Here is a 19,403-nt window from a genome sequence, read left to right on the forward strand (position 1 = left end):
TGGAAAGTAAACAGAACAGTTCCACTGAGGAGTTGTCATCACTTCTGCTTTATGAACTAAACAAAGAGATAGCAAAGTAAACTTCTGGCACACTTCCAACTAAATGGCTCTCCTGTAATAAGTTTAGCTCATCAGGTAATTCAAATGGATGCGCATTATGAATCCTAATATTTCCTATGCACAGTACTTAAGATGTGGAATTGAGATGTTGGATTACTCCTTTTTACTATTTGATCTGAAGGAACAGGAAATGATGTTAATGATAAGATTATAATAGTTAAAGATAGAAAATTCCATACCACTGCAATTTCAGGATATACTGGTATTATGGTCTCCAGATCCAGGGATAAATCAGATATTAAACTGGTACATTTGAGTTTTAGTTATAAGACTGAGAAGATATTTAGCAGTTTTGTAAATTTCATGTTTTTGAATTAAATTTTACAGCATCTCTAGATTTATTGTAGGGATTGTCTCACTGGTAGTTCTTTTGGGATCCAGCCTCTTTGTGAACTAGTAAAAATTGCACATGAGACACAAAAGGGTACCTCTGGAACATGGCATAAAGTACAACAGATACCCTTAATAAATCTAAGATTCCTGTTTACTCCTGGCCTCAGATTCTTCAACTATCATTAAGATTGTGCTGCTTGGATGGACAATTTCAAAGTGTATTTAAAATACTTATTACATTTTATACTGAGGAGTGATAACAAAACATTATTAAAAGAAGTAAATAATTACATGCACTACTATAACTTCATTTATGGAAAATGTAAAATAGTTATAGTTCTTAACGGTAAACAGTGAACGTTCAGTTCAGGGTATGGATTTTCAGCAAAATGTGTGCAACAGAATTAGAATGCCAATGGCCTCTATACTGGTTTTTCCTGAAGAGAAATAAGATAATGAGAAAAAAAATCTATCCTATAAGAATCGTTAATAACAGTGATAAGCAATATAGCAAGAAAAGCCATGACATATATTTGGTTTTAGTAACAAATCTAGTGTGTGTGTGCCAGGATACATTTTAATAAAAAAAAAAGATCCCCTAAACAATTTCCCCTAGCTTAGTTTGAATTTTGTATGTCCCTTTGTGCTGATCACAGATAGCAACATGTCTAGTGAGAATATGGAAAGCTTTTATTCTTCTAGCTAGGGCCACTATAAAGGGAAGCCCAGATGAAGAGAGGATAGAATTTTTCAGCCTACCATCCAATAAGCTATGAGGTCCTTGACAGGAAAAAGGATGAGCAGCAGTATTTGTGAGGCAAACCTGCAGCCAAACCAGGGCTGCTTGCTCACCTGCCCCTCCAACAGAGCTGTGGGGAGTCATCACTCAAGCACGCAGCAATACCTCAGCTGCACTAATTTACTCTTCCTACAGAGCCTGTAATGACAGCCGTTAGGCATGCAGAAGCAGCCTATCCTGTCGTACAGCGTGAGTCAGATGACCCCCACTCCTAGGTATTTCCCAAACTCTGCCTGTCAGGGTTTCCCCCCCCCCCACTCTGAACTCTGGGGTCCAGATGTGGGGACCCTCATGAAAGACCCCCTAAGCTTATATTCTACCAGCTTAGGTTAAAACTTCCCCAAGGAACAAATTCCTTTCCTTGTCCTTGGACTGGTATTGCTGCCACCACCAAGTGATTTACACAAAATTTTCAGGGAAGGGTCACTTGGAATCCCTATCCCCTCCAAATTATCCCTCCAAGCCCCTTCGCCCCCTTTAATGGGGAGGCTTGAGAATAATATACCAACCAATTGCCATAGCAATGTGAGCACAGACCAGACCCTTTGTCTTCAGGACACTGAAATCAATCAGGTTCTTAAAAAAAAAAAGAACTTTATTTAAAAGAAAAAAAGTAAAAGAATCACACCTGCAAAATCAGGATGGAAGGTAACTTTACAGGGTAATAAAAGATTTAAAACACAGAGGATTCCCCTCTGGGATCAGCTTTACAGTCACAAAAACTGGAGTAAAACTACCTCTGTAGCATAGGAAAAATGTACACAAGCCAAAACACATTTTCTTGCCCTACTTACAATTTTTGTGGTTTTAGATTAGGGTTACCATACGTCCGGATTTCCCCGGACATGTCCGGCTTTTTGGTACTCAAATCCCCGTCCGGGGGGAACTGCCAAAAAGCCGGACATGTCCGGGGAAATAGGGAGGCAGCATAAGCCAGGGTCCGCCTGGCCCCAGCACGACCCACCGGGTCCGCAGCGCAGCCCAGCCGCCCAGCTACATTGTAGCGAGCTCGGGCGTGGGAAGGGGGGGCGCAGCCGCAGAAGGCGGCAAAGGGGCCACTGCTGCCCCCGGAGGCCGGGCGGACCGCGCGCCCCAGCCGAGCCCGCAGGACCATGGGGAGGCCGGGCCCAGCCAACGGCTCGGGCTTCCCTCACGGGCGGGGACTCCCCGGCCACTGGGGGACCCTTCCTGCGGCGCGGGGCAGGGAGTGCGGCGTGTGCCGGGGCTGCGGGGACCCGCGCTGCCCCGATCGCCGCTGAGCATCCGAAGCCCCCACCAGGCAGAGGCTGCCGGGGGAGCAGGGCAGGCGGGGGGGTGCAGAGGCTGCAGGGGCGGGGGGGTGCAGGGTGAGTGGGGAGCAGGGGGCACAGAGGCTGCAGGGACGGGGGGTGCAGGGGCTGCAGGGCGAGGAGGAGCAGGGCAGGCAGGTGCAGGCGGGCGCAGGGGCAGGGCAGGCGGTGAGGTGCAGAGGCTGCAGGGCGAGGAGGAGCAGGGCAGGCAGGGGCATAGAGGCTGCAGGGGCAAGGGGGCGCAGGGGCAGGGCAGGTGGGGGGCGCAGAGGCTGCAGGGGCAGAGGGGTGCAGGGGATGCAGGGCCAGTGGGGAGCAGGGGGCACAGAGGCTGCAGGAGGGGGGGGTGCAGGGGCTGCAGGGTGAGTGGGGAGCAGGGAAGCACTTAGCAACCCCCAACCAAGATCAGAGCGGGAGGGAGGAGGGGGAATGTGGGGTGCTCAGATGAGGGGGCAGAGTTGGGGCAGGGACTTTGGGGAAGGGGTGGGAGGGGGGGTGGGGAATGGGCAGAGTTGGGGGGGGCCGGGGCCGGGGAAGGGGCGGAGTTGGAGCAGGACCGGGCCCCGTAGAGTGTCCTCTTTTTTAAATGTTTGAATATGGTAACCCTATTTTAGATGGATTATTCCAGGTATATTTTTAGATGTTGTATCTGCTTGGCTTCTCCCTCCGTCGGGAGAGGGAACAACAAAAGAGAACAAACAAACAAATTCTTCCCCCCCCCCCCCCCCCCCCCCAGATTTGAAAGTATCTTCTTTCCTCATTGGTCCTTCTGGTCAAGTGCCAACTAGGTTATTTGAACTGTTTAACCCCTTACAGGTAAGGCAATTCAGTACAGCTGCCAAGGAGGGATTCTATGCTACTGCATACATAAAAGTTGCTACCCTTCTCTCTATATTTATGACACCACCAGAGCTGCAGATCAGTTTGTACAACAACACTATACCACCAGGAACTCTCCTGCAGCCTCGCAGTGCATCAGACGCTTGAGACTCCAAGCCTGCTCTTGATCCTGTTCCTCTTTATTCCCCAGCCTTTGCCTGAGCTCATTCCAGTCTTGTCCTTGCCCTACTCTGACCTTGCTTCAGCCCTGTTACTGACCTGCTTGCAGCCTTGCCTCTGCTTTCTGATCCTCCTTGGACGCTGACTATCCGGCATTGACCTTTGGCCTGTACATGGACCCCGGCTACAGTACTGACTTGGCTTGTCCCTGGATTCTGATCACCTGGCTTTGACCCCTGGCTTGCATCAGATTTCCAGAAACAATACTGATTCTGATCTCGGTTCTGACCCTGACCTGTCCCCATATCTCGATTCCAGTGCCACCCTTGGCCGAGTCCCAACCCTACATACAGCTTTGACCTCCGCTCCAAACACTAGGAATGGCTAGGAAGAGAAGCAGTGCCTGACAGTATTTGATGGTGTCCTCTCCTCAAAGTCAGAAATGGAGAATCACCACCAGGCGCCTGACTCAGTGCAGCTCTCCAGAAATAGTACCAAACAAGTAATGGGGATGAGGAGGGTTTAAAAAATATATAGGTACCAATTTCCTAGGAAGAATGCCCATACACAGCCCATGAGAGGTTGAGACCTATTAGTTCCAGTCCAGCATAAATTTTGAAAGACTCTAAAGAAGTTGAAATATGTTCTAAAAGTTCTATTAATCTTCCAACTCCAAATGTAATCCCTGTATTTGGACCCTCCAAAAGCTCCCCTGCTGATCTGGCATACTAAACAACATTTTTTAAAAACAGATTAAATCTTAATTTTGTATCAAAAATATAACCAAAATAAAAACTGCTTCTGCATTTTTGCCAAGGAATGTGGGTCTTACGAGGCATAAAACGGGGACAGTCACTTAACCTGAAGGTTAGATCTGGGAATAACAAAATTCTTTTTCTATTATGCAGCAACATCTGGTTTGTGCAAGTGACAGTCAGATTTCTTAGTTTTTCTGTTCAGGTCTGAAACATGGAAAATCATGATCCTTTCAACTTCCATAGTCTCACAGTGTTTCCACTGGATAACTGTAGACCTGGGCAATAAATATGACACTGACCAGAATAAAAATTTTTGTACAACCCAAAATAGATTTTTCCGATTTGCTGACAAATTCCACATATTTTTGGAAATGAACTGAATATTTTTTCTGATTTTTCAGTCTGCTGGCCAAACTGAAAAATCAATTTGTTCTGCTCTAGTCAGAACCCCCATTGCCAATCATCCCCCCTCATTCTGGGCCTGATGCACAGCCCACTGAAGTTCACTGAAAGACACTTATTGACTTCAATGGGCTTTGGCAGAAGGCTTCCTCCCTTTTAGGTTTTCTCCTGTCATCACTTCCATCCTTTTAGTGATCTAAATCTGTGGTTCTCAAACTTCATTGCACCACAATCCCCTTCTGACAACAAAAATTATGACATGACCCCAGGACGGGGGACCAAAGCCTGAGCCTGCCCGAGCCTCTCCACTCGAGGCGGGGGAGGGCCAAAGGCTTCAGCCCCGGGCGAGGGGCCTGTAACCTGAGCCCCGCCACTCTGTGCTGGAGCTGAAGCCTGAGCTCTGCCGTCCAGAGCTGAACTTCTCGGGCTTGGGCCCCGGGCTCCAGTAAGTAATGCCAGCCCTCGCAATCCCATTAACACAGGGTCCCAACCCACTTTGGGGTCCCGACCTAGAACTGCTGATCTAAATAAATGAAAACATATATAAGAAAACAGTAATCAACTTAAATGAAAACCAGTAAAAACTTACTCTGTAGAATGCAGTTGTCAGGGGCAGTAATGCAGCAGCAATGCTGTATTCTTCTGAAGTTGAACAATCCTTCAAGAAAAACATATACAGAAAATAAGCAAAGTCATGATAACTAGCTGACAGCGTGAACTGCATTTATACATAATAGGTAGATTGACCTTCTCCTTTTTGCTGGGGATGGGCGGGTTCTCAGACTAGTCTTTTCCAATGATATCACTTTTGATCAATCTAGTGAGAGGTAAATAATTATTTTTACTTAATTTTGGCTTTTTTCTTATATATCCCTTTCTGCTCTTGTTGTTCCAACAGTGGTACCTTAACCTCCAGTCATAAGGGTAAGTCAATTCTACTCCATATATCAGCTACAAGAATGTGCTCTTAGAGATGGGTAGTCCACACATCCTTTTCTTAGGGGTTGAGTATCATTCTTGTTGCACACCCCAGAGTAATAACAAGGCCATTAACTGACCTGAAGCAAAGTTACTAGGTTGTTGCCAATGCTGAGTCTATAGCATAGTAGCATTAGGTTTCAACCACAAAAAAAGTTTGGTAATAACAACTATAAACAAACAGAAAAGCATTTCTATGAACTTTTGGTTTCAACTTAATTTTATACAATCATTTTGAAATTTTACATTGTGGAAATACAGTAAATAGGTGCATGTAACGTACTTTAATTCAAAACTTACACAAGGAAATAAACAAGTACATTGTTCATAATCACTTTTATGGAATGAAAGTATGAGTCATTTTAGAGGGGGTTATTACTAGTCCATTGTAATTTAAGTATTTTTCACACAGTTGATGAAATGTTATTTCAAGAAACCACTATTTAAGCCAGCATTCATTTAACATGCTGGGACTGATTCTGATCTCACACCTATTTTATACCAATATAATTAAACTAGCTTCAGTGGCGTTACACCTGATATACATCAGCATGAGAGATAAGAATAAACCCTATCACATTTAAATCTATGACATTCAGTTAGCTATCATCATGGTGAGTCAAATGATAAATACTGAAGTACATTTACCAAAAACAAACTATACAAAAGAAAAATAGTAACTGTAATTTTTCAAGATGAGCTTCTGTATGTTCACATGTCCTGATGCCTTGAGTGGTATTGGTGATATACAGAGGCTATGTGAAGAATAGTTTAAATTCTGAATTATGAATAGATAAAATTAGAAATAAAGTTTCAAGGACACTTTATTTGAAAGAAGCTTAAAACTACAGCAAAGATAGTTCACAGAATAAACAGATTTAAGAACATAAGAATGGCCATACTGGGTCAGACCAAAGGTCCATCTAGCCCAGTAACCTGTTTTCCAACAGTGGCCAATGCCAGGTGCCCCAGAAGGAATGAACAGAACAGGTAATCATCAAGTGATCCATCCCGTTCCCCATTTCCAGCTTTTGGCAAACAAACAGAGACTAGGGACACCATCTCCAATAGCCATGATGGACCTATCCTCTGTGAACTTATCTAGTTTTTTTTTTTTTTTTTGAACCCTGTTATAATCTTGGCCTTCACAACATCTTCTGGCAAAGAGTTCCACAAGTTGACTGTGCATTGTGTGATAAAATACTTCCTTTTGTTTGTTTGAAACCTGTTGCCTATTAATTTGGTGATTCCTAGTTCTTGTGTTATGAGAAGGAGTAAATAACACTTCCTTATTTACTTTCTCAGCACCAGTCATAATTTTATAGACCTCTATCATATCCCCACTTAGTCGTCTCTTTTCCAAGCTGAAAAGTCCCAGTCTTATTAATCTCTCCTCACATGGAAGCCATTCCATATTCCTAATCATTTTTGTTGCCCTTTTTTGAACCTTTTCCAATTCCAACATATCTTTTTTGAGATGGGGTGAGCACATTTGCACACAGTATGCAAGATGTGGGCGTACCATGGATTTATATAGAAGTAATATGATATTTTCTGTCTTAGTTAATTGTATTTGGTGGAGAAGAAAAGGACAGTTACCTGTTCCACAACTGGCGTTCTTCGAGATGTGTTGCTCATGTCTATTCCACAGTAGGTGTGCGTGCTTGCCACGTGCACCTGTGCCGGAAGTTTTTCCCTTAGCAGTACCCGTACTGGGGGAGCACCGCGGCGACCCCTGGAGTGGCGCCTATATATCGCACTATAAGGGGAGCCACAGGCTCCCCACACCCTCGGTTTCTTCTTACCGGACAACTCTGACAGAGGGGAAGGAGGGCGGGGTGTGGAATAGACATGAGCAATACATCTCGAAGAACGCCAGTTACGGAACAGGTAACTGTCCTTTCTTCTTCGAGTGATTGCTCCTGTGTATGCCACAGTAGGTGATTCCAAGCAATATCTGTTGGAGGTGGGTAGGAGTTCACGATGGTTCGGGACAAAGTACTGCCCTGAAAAACCCAGCATCATCCCTACACTGGGAGACAATTGCGTAATGCAAAGTAAATGTGTGAACTGAGGCCCAAGTGGCTGCCCTACAAATGTCCTGGATGGGGACATGGGTGACGTAGGCAGCTGATGAGGCCTGAGCCCTCGTAGAGTGTGCCCTGATGATCGGTGGCGGGGGAATCCCTGCCAGATCATAGCACGTGCATATGCACGAGATGATCCAGCGGGAAAGCCGCTGGGTGGAGATGGCGAGCAGGCAAAGGGGCAGCCTGAGGCAATAAAGAGTTGAGAGGATTTCCGGAACGGCTTAGTCCGATCCAGATAAAAAGCCAATGCCCTATGCACATCGAGCGTGTGGAGGTGGCGGCATTCCTCATTAGAGGAGTGGGGCTTAGGACAGAACACGGGGAGAAAGATGCTGTGCTCCATATGGAAGGCGGAGACCACCTTCGGGAGGAACGCCGATTGTGGGCTGAGCTGGACTTTATCCCTATGGAAAACCGTATGGGGGGTTCTGAGGTTAAGGCCCTGAGTTCCGAGACACATCGGGCCGACGTGATCGCCACAAGGAAGGCCACCCGCTTCAGCAGGTCTTGGTGTGCCTTGAAGTCCTCCTGCGGGACTGATGGCGGAGGCGCCGCTATGGTGTCGTCTGGTGCTGGGGAGAGGGACCGCACGGAGCCGAGCACCTCGGTCGGTGCCGGGGCGTCGAGCCCCAGATCAGAGTCCGTGTGCGGGTCTGCCGACTCGTGACCCGCCGACTTGTCCTGTGGGCGGCTGGACGAGGCCGATGGAGCCTGGCACTCTCCGGCGACCGAACGGGCCCCCATCTGGGCTGGCACCGGTGGCCACGGTGCCCACTGGCACCACTGTCCTTGCCACGGGGTCCCCTGCCATTGGCCCAGCTGAGTGCCCGATGGCAGTATGTGTCCCAGCTGAACGGCACGGACTGAGGATGGGTGGACGGGTGCCGAGGCTGAGGTCGCTGAAGAACGCTCGGTGCCCCGGGAGCGGTAAGAACGGTGCCTGTGACGTTGTCTCCCTCGGGACCCGGACCTCGAGGACCAGTACCCACCCGATGAACTGCTTCGGTACCCATGACGGCGATGCGAAGCCCAGTGCTCTGACGCCGAGGTGCCCTGGGGGGAGCCTCAGGCGTGACATCTAGTCAAGCAGGAGCTGGAATGGGAACGACGATGTCTGTCCCGTCGAGAGCAGCTTCGGTACCCACGCCTCGCAGGTGAGCGTTCCCGGTGCCTGTCTCGGTGCCTACGCTCGCTGGAAGGCGGCGTAGAGGGTCCCCGCAACTCCCGACCCGACGGTGGCCCGGACGGTCTGGCCAGAGTCGAGGGTGGGTGGGAGCTGCCAGACGAGCGGCCGCTGCGTGCCGAGCGGTGTGGGGTGCGATCCTCGGAGCAGGAACTGCGGCTGGTTGGAGAGGTCTGGTGGGCACCCAATGGAGGCTTGCCTCGAGACCTGGGGCCTGTTCCCGGTTGCGCGCTCGGGACGGGCAGGGACATAATGTCCTTCGCAGCCTGCATTGCCTCCGGTGTCGACGGCATCCATACCAGTGGGGATGCCTGAGCCAACAGTACCGGGCTGCTCCGGTCCATGCGAGTTGGAGGCCTTGAGCCCGGGGGGGACCGAGTGCTGCCCAGAGCGGGACCAGCCTCCCCCTTATACTTATCATGGCATCGTTGCAAGGCCGGGCCCTTCCTTTGCTTTCTGGAGGGAGAGCGGCGCCGACTGGTCGAAGGGGCCTCGCTACGTATCGACGATGCGGCGGCCGGCACCGAGTCCGATCTGTGTACCGGCGTTTGGGCTGGTGCCGACTCCATCAGGAGAGCTCAAAGTCTAAAGTCTCTTTCCTTCTTGGTCCTTGGCTTGAATGACCTGCAGATCTTGCAATGGTCGCTAATGTGAGTCTCACCCAGGCAGCGAAGACACTCAGTGTGAGGGTCGCTCCTGGGCATAGAACAGCGACAGGAGTCACACGACTTGAAGCCTGGGGCACGGGGCATGCCCCGAGTCCACTCTAACAACTGAAGAACGATCCATGAACGCTACCACTAAGGTCGAGAAGAAGGGCTGCAGCAGAGCTGTAGCACAAAGTTCCGACTACCTTCACTGGCGGCAAGAAGGAACTGAGAGTGGGGGGAGCCCGTGGCTCCGCTTATAGCGCGATATACAGGTGCCACTCCAGGGGTCGCCGCAGTGCTCCCCCAGTACGGGTACTGCTAAGGGAAAAACGTCCAGCACCGGTGCATGTGGTGAGTACGCACACCTACTGTGGAATACACATGAGCAATCACTCGAAGAAGAACTCAAAGATTTTTGTTTTGTAATGGAGTTTGGGTTTGTTTCTTTCTTTCGTTACCACTAAGTTGTGGCAGAAGATGAAGACAATCCTTATGGATTGCATATTGTATTAATGACTGAACTGCAAATTGTATTAATGAGGGAACATCATCTTTCACATGACAGGATCTTAGAAGATGAATGACACCACTGCAATGAATAGGGGCGAAGGTGGGAAGAAGGGTTTTTATAACTGTCAAATCTAACTCTCTTTACTTACACATGCAGTGCCAACAAAGTGAAAGAGACTCACTTATGAGAGTAAGGTGAGCAGAATTTGTTTCAACCTCCAAAACCTCTTAACTTTCAGTAGACATTTACTATGGAATAGCAGTATCGCCAAATTTCTGCTCAGTAGACTTCTACATGTGTAATGGCCATAAAACACTTTTAATGAATAGGGTCTTCTGGTACAGAATGTGATGCAAAGTCTTAACTCCCTTCACTATGCTTATGCCTGTGAATTGAAAAGGTCAGTAATCCTATTTTGTATAATACAATTAAATTAAATTGAAGCTCCTTATGTGAAACAATATAAGCAGACCTTATCCTGAACCCACTGAAGTGAATGGCTAAACTCACATTGACTTTAATGTGAGCAAGACTGGGACCAAGGAATTCTCTTTCATAAGCTGTATTTTTAAGATATGCAAAAATTGACTTTAACCTTTATGAAACGATTACCTCCAGGATTTTTCCAAAAGCTTTGAAATGGCCTATTTTAAAAGAGGAAAAAACACACTAACTGTATATAGTCTGAGAATGCTTAATTTACCAGTGAAATGTGTCACTCAGATCTTTCAAAATAAGGATAAAGCAAAAGATGTCACGCTAAACTAAATCAACCAGTTAGTGGACTGAAGAAAATAATGATCTTGTAATGGAAATCAATTTAAGGAAAACTAGAATTGATAGGTAGCTTAAGATTTAAAAAACAAACAACTAGACTTTTTAAGACTATTTTTTTAATCATTAACAAACAACATTCAGTGAAAGCAGTCCATGACACCCTCCCCAATGAAATCTATTTCTGAAAGGCCTCTCTCTCTCTCTCTCTCTCTTTTTTAATTTTAAATGGACTGGATATTTTTCATTGGTCCTTGTTGCCACGGTTGGAGAAACATGATAATGCAACTATTTCTATAAGACAAATACACAGTTATATACTGGATAATGAGTGGCATAAACATAACTTCCATTAGCACTATCTTTCTCAACTCTTGTTTCATGCTGACCATTACTGTTGAGTACCTTCAATTCAACCCAAAGATTGGATATCTGCTTATCTATTATTAATCTCTGATTAATTACCCGAATCCAAAATTATCTGAATTGTTCCTTTGCCAAGCTTTTTATTTATACCTTCATCCTGACACATTTCCTACCTTACAGTTTTCTCTCAAATAAACTTTTTGCAATTTAATCCGTACTACTAAATGTAGAATTTCAACTCTTCATCTGTATCCCAACTAGGAAAGCATTCTCCTCATCCCAGTAATCCTATTAACTTCATTGTGACCACTCATGGGAATTGTTATGCAATTAATTGTTATACCTGACACACACACATATCAACAGAGGACCACTGTACACTGTTAAAGGGCCTTATCTTGCAGTTCTTTCTCACATAAGAAGTCATAATTTAATCAATGGGCCTACTAGTGTTAAGAACCACAAGACTGGGTCCAAAGTTGATAGACCAAAAAACTAATCTTCAAGTAATTTTTTTCTAGTTGTTTAAAAAGTCCATGTGATTTTTAATACTTTTTTCATAACAAATACTTCAGTGCTCTGTTCTCAATTCAAGTAGCCCAGTCATCCTGAGTAACACATCAATGCACACGCAGTCAAGAAAAAAACAAAATTTGACAAAAGATTTAAGAGACAGATTTTAAAGGTAGTGTATAAATGAATGCACACTTGTAAGCCTACATTTATGCACACAGTTACCCCAGTTGTATTTGTAAATGAACTTTTAGTTGTCTAGATCTGTGCCCTGTCTGAATGTGAATGTGGCAACTGTGCATGGAAATATGGGTGTGTAAATCTGTGCATTCTGCACATGCATCTCATACCAGTTGAGAAGGTGGTCATTATAGACTGGAAAAAAAAAAAAGATGCTGAAAAGCACAATAGATACTCTGATGATGTCTTTCATTACTCTGATATGTGTCTGTGAACACTATGTAGTTTGTAAAATTATATACTAGTCCCACTCTTCCAGTGTCTAGACATAATGGAGTTCAGAAGGGAAAGACTGGTGTGCCTTTCATTCTCAAACTGTGAATTATTTGCTATTATGTTGTTGCACATACCTATAACCTTACTTTATCAGAATGTTTTGTGGTTTGACACACATATTTATGCGATGGTATGTGTATACAATACATGTCACATTTTTAACATTTTCAATTTAAGTTAATAAGATGACTCTACATTTAAAGTGAGACTATACATTATTTAAAAATTCTCAATGCTTTACAAAGAAATACTTATTTTCCTTTTGTATATTTTATGGATGTGTGTCTAGATGCAAAATGATCTATGCTGATTGTTTCAAGTTGTACATTTAATCTTTTGGCTCAAATTATTTTGTTGGAGTTTTGGCTTTTAGCCAAAACATACACAAAAATATCTTTCTAAAACTGATTAATCTTAGAATCCTCACCTAGAGAGCATTCAGTATTCCAAGAGCTAACATATGTCTAAAAGATATATATCACCACAGCACAGACAACATATTGGAGCTGGTTGGAGAGGTCTGGTGGTCTGCTTTATTTTTGCATTTTTACTTACAAATATGCAATTCCCCACATTTGGTATGTCAGCTGTACCCTCTACACTTCTCATGTAGTGGTATAATCAATATATATTTCCTTGTCCAGCATGTGATGAAAGCATTAGACAATACAAGTAAAATGATCCCATTCCAGGACAAATTTCTTCCCAAGATACCTTCCTAACACTGCTGCTCCAAGTACAGTAAAATCCATTAACTATTCACTTGCTTTGTCTGAGCACACTAAAATGCCACAATTAATGGACATTATATGTGGAAATCTTAGACACTCTTAATTACCTACATTCAGGTACTGTAAATGTCACATAACTATTGGTACTGTATGAAATGAATTCAGATTTGTGAAGGCCAGACCATCAGCAAAAAATCTCCATGTGGTTTATCAATGACAAAATATATGAAATGTTACTGATCATAGAAGATAGCCCTTACCATCACTATATAAGGGTCTGACAAAAATTCCTGACGAGATGTTGCAAAACAATGAAATTTTCTTTCTTAATTTCCATAGAATGAAGATGAGTGACATGGGGAATCAAGAATTATTCCTAGCACACAAATAGCCTTCCTATAAAATAATGACAATTGATAATGAGATACCAACTCTTGTAGAAAACTAGTTTGATTCCATGCCCTGTTCAGTGAGGACCTTTTTAAAAGTTCACTTTGTGGACCAGAAATTTCTGAAGCTGCATCTTGGCAGGAGGTTAGACTAGATGACCCTTGTGGTCCCTTCTAACCCAATGATTCTATGAAGCAAACTGGAAATTCAATGGCAGCTTCAAGTATATTAAAATGGAAGTCTTTATTTAATTAAATATGAAAATACTTAATAAAATCAGTACTGTATTCTTCCATTTACTAATTTTGACATTAAATTTAATGTATTTTATGCTACTCTCAGATTTTCAATGTGCAGTAAATTTTTTTAATGACACTATCTGTTTTGTAGAATTCACAGAGGGGAAGTTGGAGGTTTTGGCAACTTTCTGTAGGCAGCTGGAGCTTCTGAATCTGGAAGAAGGCAGGAGACAGTTTTGGCTTTTGGAACCTAGTGGGAATTTTAGGCTTTTGGCGCTGGCACGGGAAGGCATCTCTTTTTCCCCTCATCCTTATAGTCAGGGTCAGAGTTGACCTGCATTTTTGGGAGGCTTCAACTGCTACTTCCTTACTTCATCAACCATTGACAACAACCTGCTATCCTCCTCCTATTCTGAGTGGAGAACAGTTAATGAACAACCACATGAAGGAAGGAGTTCCTGCTTGAGTTCAGGGGAAATACACACTCTGATTCAGCGAATCCTTTAAGCCTGTGAATAATCCTATTGACTTCAACAGGATAACTCATATTCTTAAGTGTTTTCCAGAATTGGAGCCATAGTAAGCAACAGTAAACTCCTAGGGATGCCAGTTCCCTCTCAGTCACATGACCTATAAAACTTGGGAGGGATATCTTCCATTGATAAGCACTATTCCTGTCTTTTTTAAATTCACTAACTCTATGAAGTTCCTCATTATCCAGCCATCTTAAAAAGTGTGGTGTTTTTAATAAAATTGGAAAATCTACACCACATTGAGATTTTCTATCACTGAAGGCAATTTTTATCTCGTGTAACTATAAACTGTATCTACTGTATAGACTGTATGCTCTTTGTAGAGAAAATCATTCCTGTTCATTCTGTACAGAGCTGAGCACAATTTTGCTCAAAGTTCTGAAACAGTTTAAATAAATGCAATTAGCTGCAGTCTATTGTACATTGTTATATAATAAACATAACATATACCATATAAAGTCACACACTAATGAGCTACATGCCAGTTGCTGATATATGGTAAAATGTGTGTGCATAATGGTACAGTGTGTACACCTATACAAAATACTGGTACAGATCCTGCCAGGTGCTGATCACCTTCTGTGTTGTATTGAGTGCCTTGAATATCCATTGGTTTTAATGAATGCCAAGAGTGTTCAGCACCTTGCAGGACTAGGCCCTTAATGCATAAAGAAAGAAAAATGCATGTAAGATTAAAGTGAGCTATGTTTATCAAAGGAGTGAGGAAAGAACTGATAACTCACCATGAGTAGTGAAACCACAAGATGACAACATACATTTCTGCAACGTTGGCTATATATTAAGGCTGAAATCGTGGTCCTAATCAAGTAAATAAACTCCCCCTAAGCTCCCCTCAATGACTTCAATGAAGCCAGGATTTCACCCTATATTAGTCTGTACACTTTATATTGTTTAGCTTCTTATTAGTTTACAGCATTTATATTGTCAGTACAGTTTACATTATGGGATTACTTTATATCAGTGGTCCCCAACCTTTTTGTGGCCAGTAGCACATTCATGTTTTCAGAAGAGTGTGGTGGGCGCCAACAATTCTTCAAGGCTTATTTTGTATTTGTACATTAAATAATACAAAAAACATATTTAATATTACATAATATATGAATTCAGAGAGAAGCCAGAGAGAAGGCGCGAGGATAGAGAATACCGGCGCCCGCAGCCCCGGGGCCCCGGCTTCTCTCCCCTGCTGGGCACTAGGCGGGCACCGCACCTGCCGGGGACAGAGAACACCGGCGCCCGCAGCCCCGGAGTTCTCTGTCCCCGGCAGGTGCGGGGCCGCGGCTTCTCTCTGGCTTAAGCCCCAGCTCTGCGCCTGCCTGGGGCCCGAGAACACCAGCGCCCACAGCCTGCAGCCTCGGAGTTCTCTGTCCCTGGCAGGCGCAGGGCCGCAGCTTCTCTCCCCTGCTGGGCACTAGGCGGGCCTGGCGCCTGCTGGGAACAAAGAACACCGCGCCCGCAGCCTGAGTTCTCTATCCCCGTCAGGTGCGGGGCCGCGGCTTCTCTCCCCTGCTGGGCAATAGGCAGGGGCACATAAATGCCCTAGCGGGTGCCATGGCACCCGCAGGCACCACATTGGGGACCACTGCTTTATATTGTTCAACCCAAATTACTACAGTATTTTCTGTCTTTTCTTCATCTAAAGCAATGACAGAGCTCATCAGAGTGGATTAGAAAGACTGCTTTATTTTATGAACTGGTTCTGTTATTAGAAAACAATGGGACTACAATTTTATTGATATGTATTTTCAGTAAAATATTTCAAAACAGATTGACCCATTTTAATATTCCAAATTTTAGAAATATATTTGCACCCACTATTATGAGATTGGTTGAATATAGTTTCTATGTTCATTGGCACAGAAAGTGTTAATGTCATGTGGCTACAAGTCAGTATTCTTGATTTGTAAACAAGAGGAAACATCTTTTATACAACAAGCAAATAAGTGTAAGATGTAATTTAATTAAATCAAGCAATGAATGTACAGAAAACAGCCAACATTGTTACCTAAGAAAAAAGTACTGCAGATTTACCCTTTTCTTAATTATATAGATTAGAAACTCTTCTAGTCACCCTACAAAAATATCTCTTATCCTCCTAAAATACAAAATATTAGAAGATTTAATTATTTTAAATATAGACAGTCATGTTATCTATTCTATATGAAGAAATGCATCTAATGGATTGTATAATCTAAAAGAGAAAGACTTGAATACACATTCAAGGCTATGATTCCTACGTTCCCCAAGTTAAAAATATATTTCACATAAAACAACAATTTTATGAGATATTAACAGTCATATATCAGTTATATGATTCATTCAGGTGCTGTCTCTAATGAAATGAAAAAATATGTGTTCCTATATGGAATTTTATTATAAGAACCTTTTAAAACACTTAAATACAGGTTTTTAACCCTATAGATAAAACCTAATCTGCTATCCTACTATAATGATTGTCAAAAGAGGTATTAAACACTTGTAATTCCTATAACCAAAACCATATAATATACTTCAAAATACAGCATGGAATCTAATTTTTCTTAAATTAGAGTGAAATCCTAAGCCCCATTGAAATCACCAGCAAAACTCCAACTGATTTCAGTGAGGACTTGGTTTTCAGTCATTACGTCTTTCAGGGAAAGCTGACTTCATGGTTACTTAATTTATAACCATCAAATACAGATAGGTTTCACTTACGAAGTCAGTACCAGACTCTGTGTTCCTCTCCTCCACAATGGGGTGAGGAAGAAGGAATTCTTCCTCTAGGCTGTAATTCCACTGAGGCTGCCTGGACATATTACCTCTGTGAGGCATAGAGGAAGACAATGACTGAAGGATCCACATAGAGGATCTGTGCCCTCACCTCTTCAACTACAGGGCTATCAGAGTCGTTGTGAAGCCTCCAAGGAGCTGACTTTTCTCACTGTTGTGGGGAAAATTGCTCTGAGTTGTTCTTAAAACCTTTGAATGTGGATATGACATACACCCTTTTACACGGGTACATTTTATTCTAAAAAAGTTTAAAAAAATTCAAGGTTGTTTTTCATATAACAAATGTATAATTACTTTATAATATCTGTATGCAGCACTCTATGTGTGTATTGCAATTTACCTGGGAAATAGAATGGTTTTGTTGTAGATGGGACAGAAGGAAGACATGATGCAGGGATAGAATGCATAACTCGAAGGGGAAAAGGCAAAGATACACAAAATAAAGTTGCTTGATTTTGCACAATAAACACCACAAGCCTGATCATGCAAAAATGCATCTACCTATCTTTACTAATGTGCTTCAATATTTGCATATCAGGGCTTAAGTGAAATATGCATATTTGGCATTGTTTGTCATTTGTACTTCATGTATGACATTTCTGACACTAAACCCCAGATTTTTGGTAATATTGCAAGGCAGTTGTTCCCCACTATGGAAACTACTACTTCTGCCTGTCTTATATTTTATGAAGACAAATTTTACTGAGGGGAGGGCGCAATTCACCAAGTCATGTCCCCACAAGTCCCCTTGGACATTTTGTAGTTACGCCTACTCAGGTGATACATACCTCTAGCTAGTGTTCTGGGCAGGATGGAGCTCCAACGACCTTCAGTAACAACACGTGAAGAGGTTGCATTCTATTATCACCTCTTGTGAGGTTGACCACTGGATGGAAAGATGCTATGGGCTCGACCTTCAGCTGTGTGCGCTCAGTACAATGCAAGTCAAGGGGCAAGTCAAGGGGCTGCCTGTGACACGCCTGATCTTATGGATGATTCAAGGCAAGATGCAAATTAGACCAACCTCACCTCTACCCTGAGATACACTAGGTGCAACACCCACAAGGGGACATTACACTATCCCGGGATCACTGGAACAAAAATATACTCCAACCATGCCCCATAATAGGCATTTTTAGGGGGAAGACTCAGAGCTGTCTACCTCACCCCAGGGAAATCCCCATAGCTGGTTGATTAAGATGACTTTCTGGCCCCTCTACATCACTAAAGTGGTGTAAAGGAGCCATGGCTGGAACCAAGAACAGGCCCTACAGATCATTTCACTAGCCGACGAGAGAGCTGGGAGCCTACAAAACAAGCAAAACAGATCTTTGGTTTGAAAGGCTGCAGAATGCCATCCCAGACTATAGGAAGTTCTGCCAAGATTGTTTTAACTTTATAAACTTTCTTATACTTGGCTGTACTAGGTTCTGGCCTCTCATAAGTTTGTGTGGACTTGTTGAGGGAGAGTGCAGGGGAGAGAATGTCATGAATGCAATTTTGGATGGATACATTCAAGCACCTAATTTTTATTAAATTTTAAAAAGTTTAACCCAGCTATACTCTGGATGATGAATTAACAATGCAGAACTTTTCCGGTTGTGGTCCCACAGCCCTTCTGGTCTAGCAGCAAACCAACACTAGCAACAGCACTTTAGTAGAAAGAGAGCTCTTGGGTGCCTATCTCACAATGCATGCATTTTTCACAATCTAAGGTTATGATTTGTTGTTCTACCCTTTTTTAATAACAAAAATATTTAGGGAACAAGGAAACAACTCCTACATGCAGAAATTATAAATTCTTGAGCATTTTTACTGTACCCCATTATAGTTCTTTTGTAATGAGTGTAAAATTTGTTTTTAATTTTTCTGTTTAAGACACAGATAAATACAAGAATGCCATCCCTTGTGTTTGAGCACATCTGAGTTTCTTTAACAAAAATGCCATGCATGTTTCTGAATACTGTCATGAGGCCCATGGCAATAAAGTTCAACATACTCAGGCTGTAATCTTCTCCCAAGGAAATGGTTGGGATGCCAAGATGCCTTTTGACTTTTATTTCACAGCAGGGCTTCATTCGCAGTGACTCTGTCCAAACCTTAAACTACACCAGCTGTGATACGAAGTCCCGCACAATAATTTCTAAAAGTATTTGACAAATATTTTTTTAATTAAACTATGGGATACATTACAATTCATGACAAACTAGTGATCAATAGTCATTAAACATTCAGACAAGAAGGGTTATTAATTTACAAGATGTTTATATACAGCAGAGCTTGTATAAAATCTGTGGTGCAGTAAAACATTGGTGCAATTATTGCAAAACATAAATACAAAATACTTTGTAAACCACTTTACAGCCATTCTAGTTAATTGAGTTAAAAAACAATGGAAAAAATCCCTAGAATAATGGAAGGGCTATTAAAATAGCTGCA

General features: G+C 43.2%; 1 protein-coding gene across 1 annotated transcript in view; it reads right to left on the reverse strand.

Annotated features, from left to right (window-relative positions):
• Positions 1–19,403, reverse strand: part of SBF2 (SET binding factor 2) — a 580,351-nt gene that overhangs the window by 130,771 nt on the left and 430,177 nt on the right. The window contains exon 17 of the mRNA XM_024196200.2: positions 5,290–5,358. Within this exon, the coding sequence (XP_024051968.1) occupies positions 5,290–5,358 (69 nt within the window). The remainder of the gene's footprint in view (positions 1–5,289; positions 5,359–19,403) is intronic.

Source organism: Terrapene carolina, unplaced genomic scaffold (assembly GCF_002925995.2).
Source record: "Terrapene carolina triunguis isolate 2854851 unplaced genomic scaffold, T_m_triunguis-2.0 Scaffold96, whole genome shotgun sequence".
NCBI lineage: Eukaryota > Metazoa > Chordata > Testudines > Emydidae > Terrapene > Terrapene triunguis.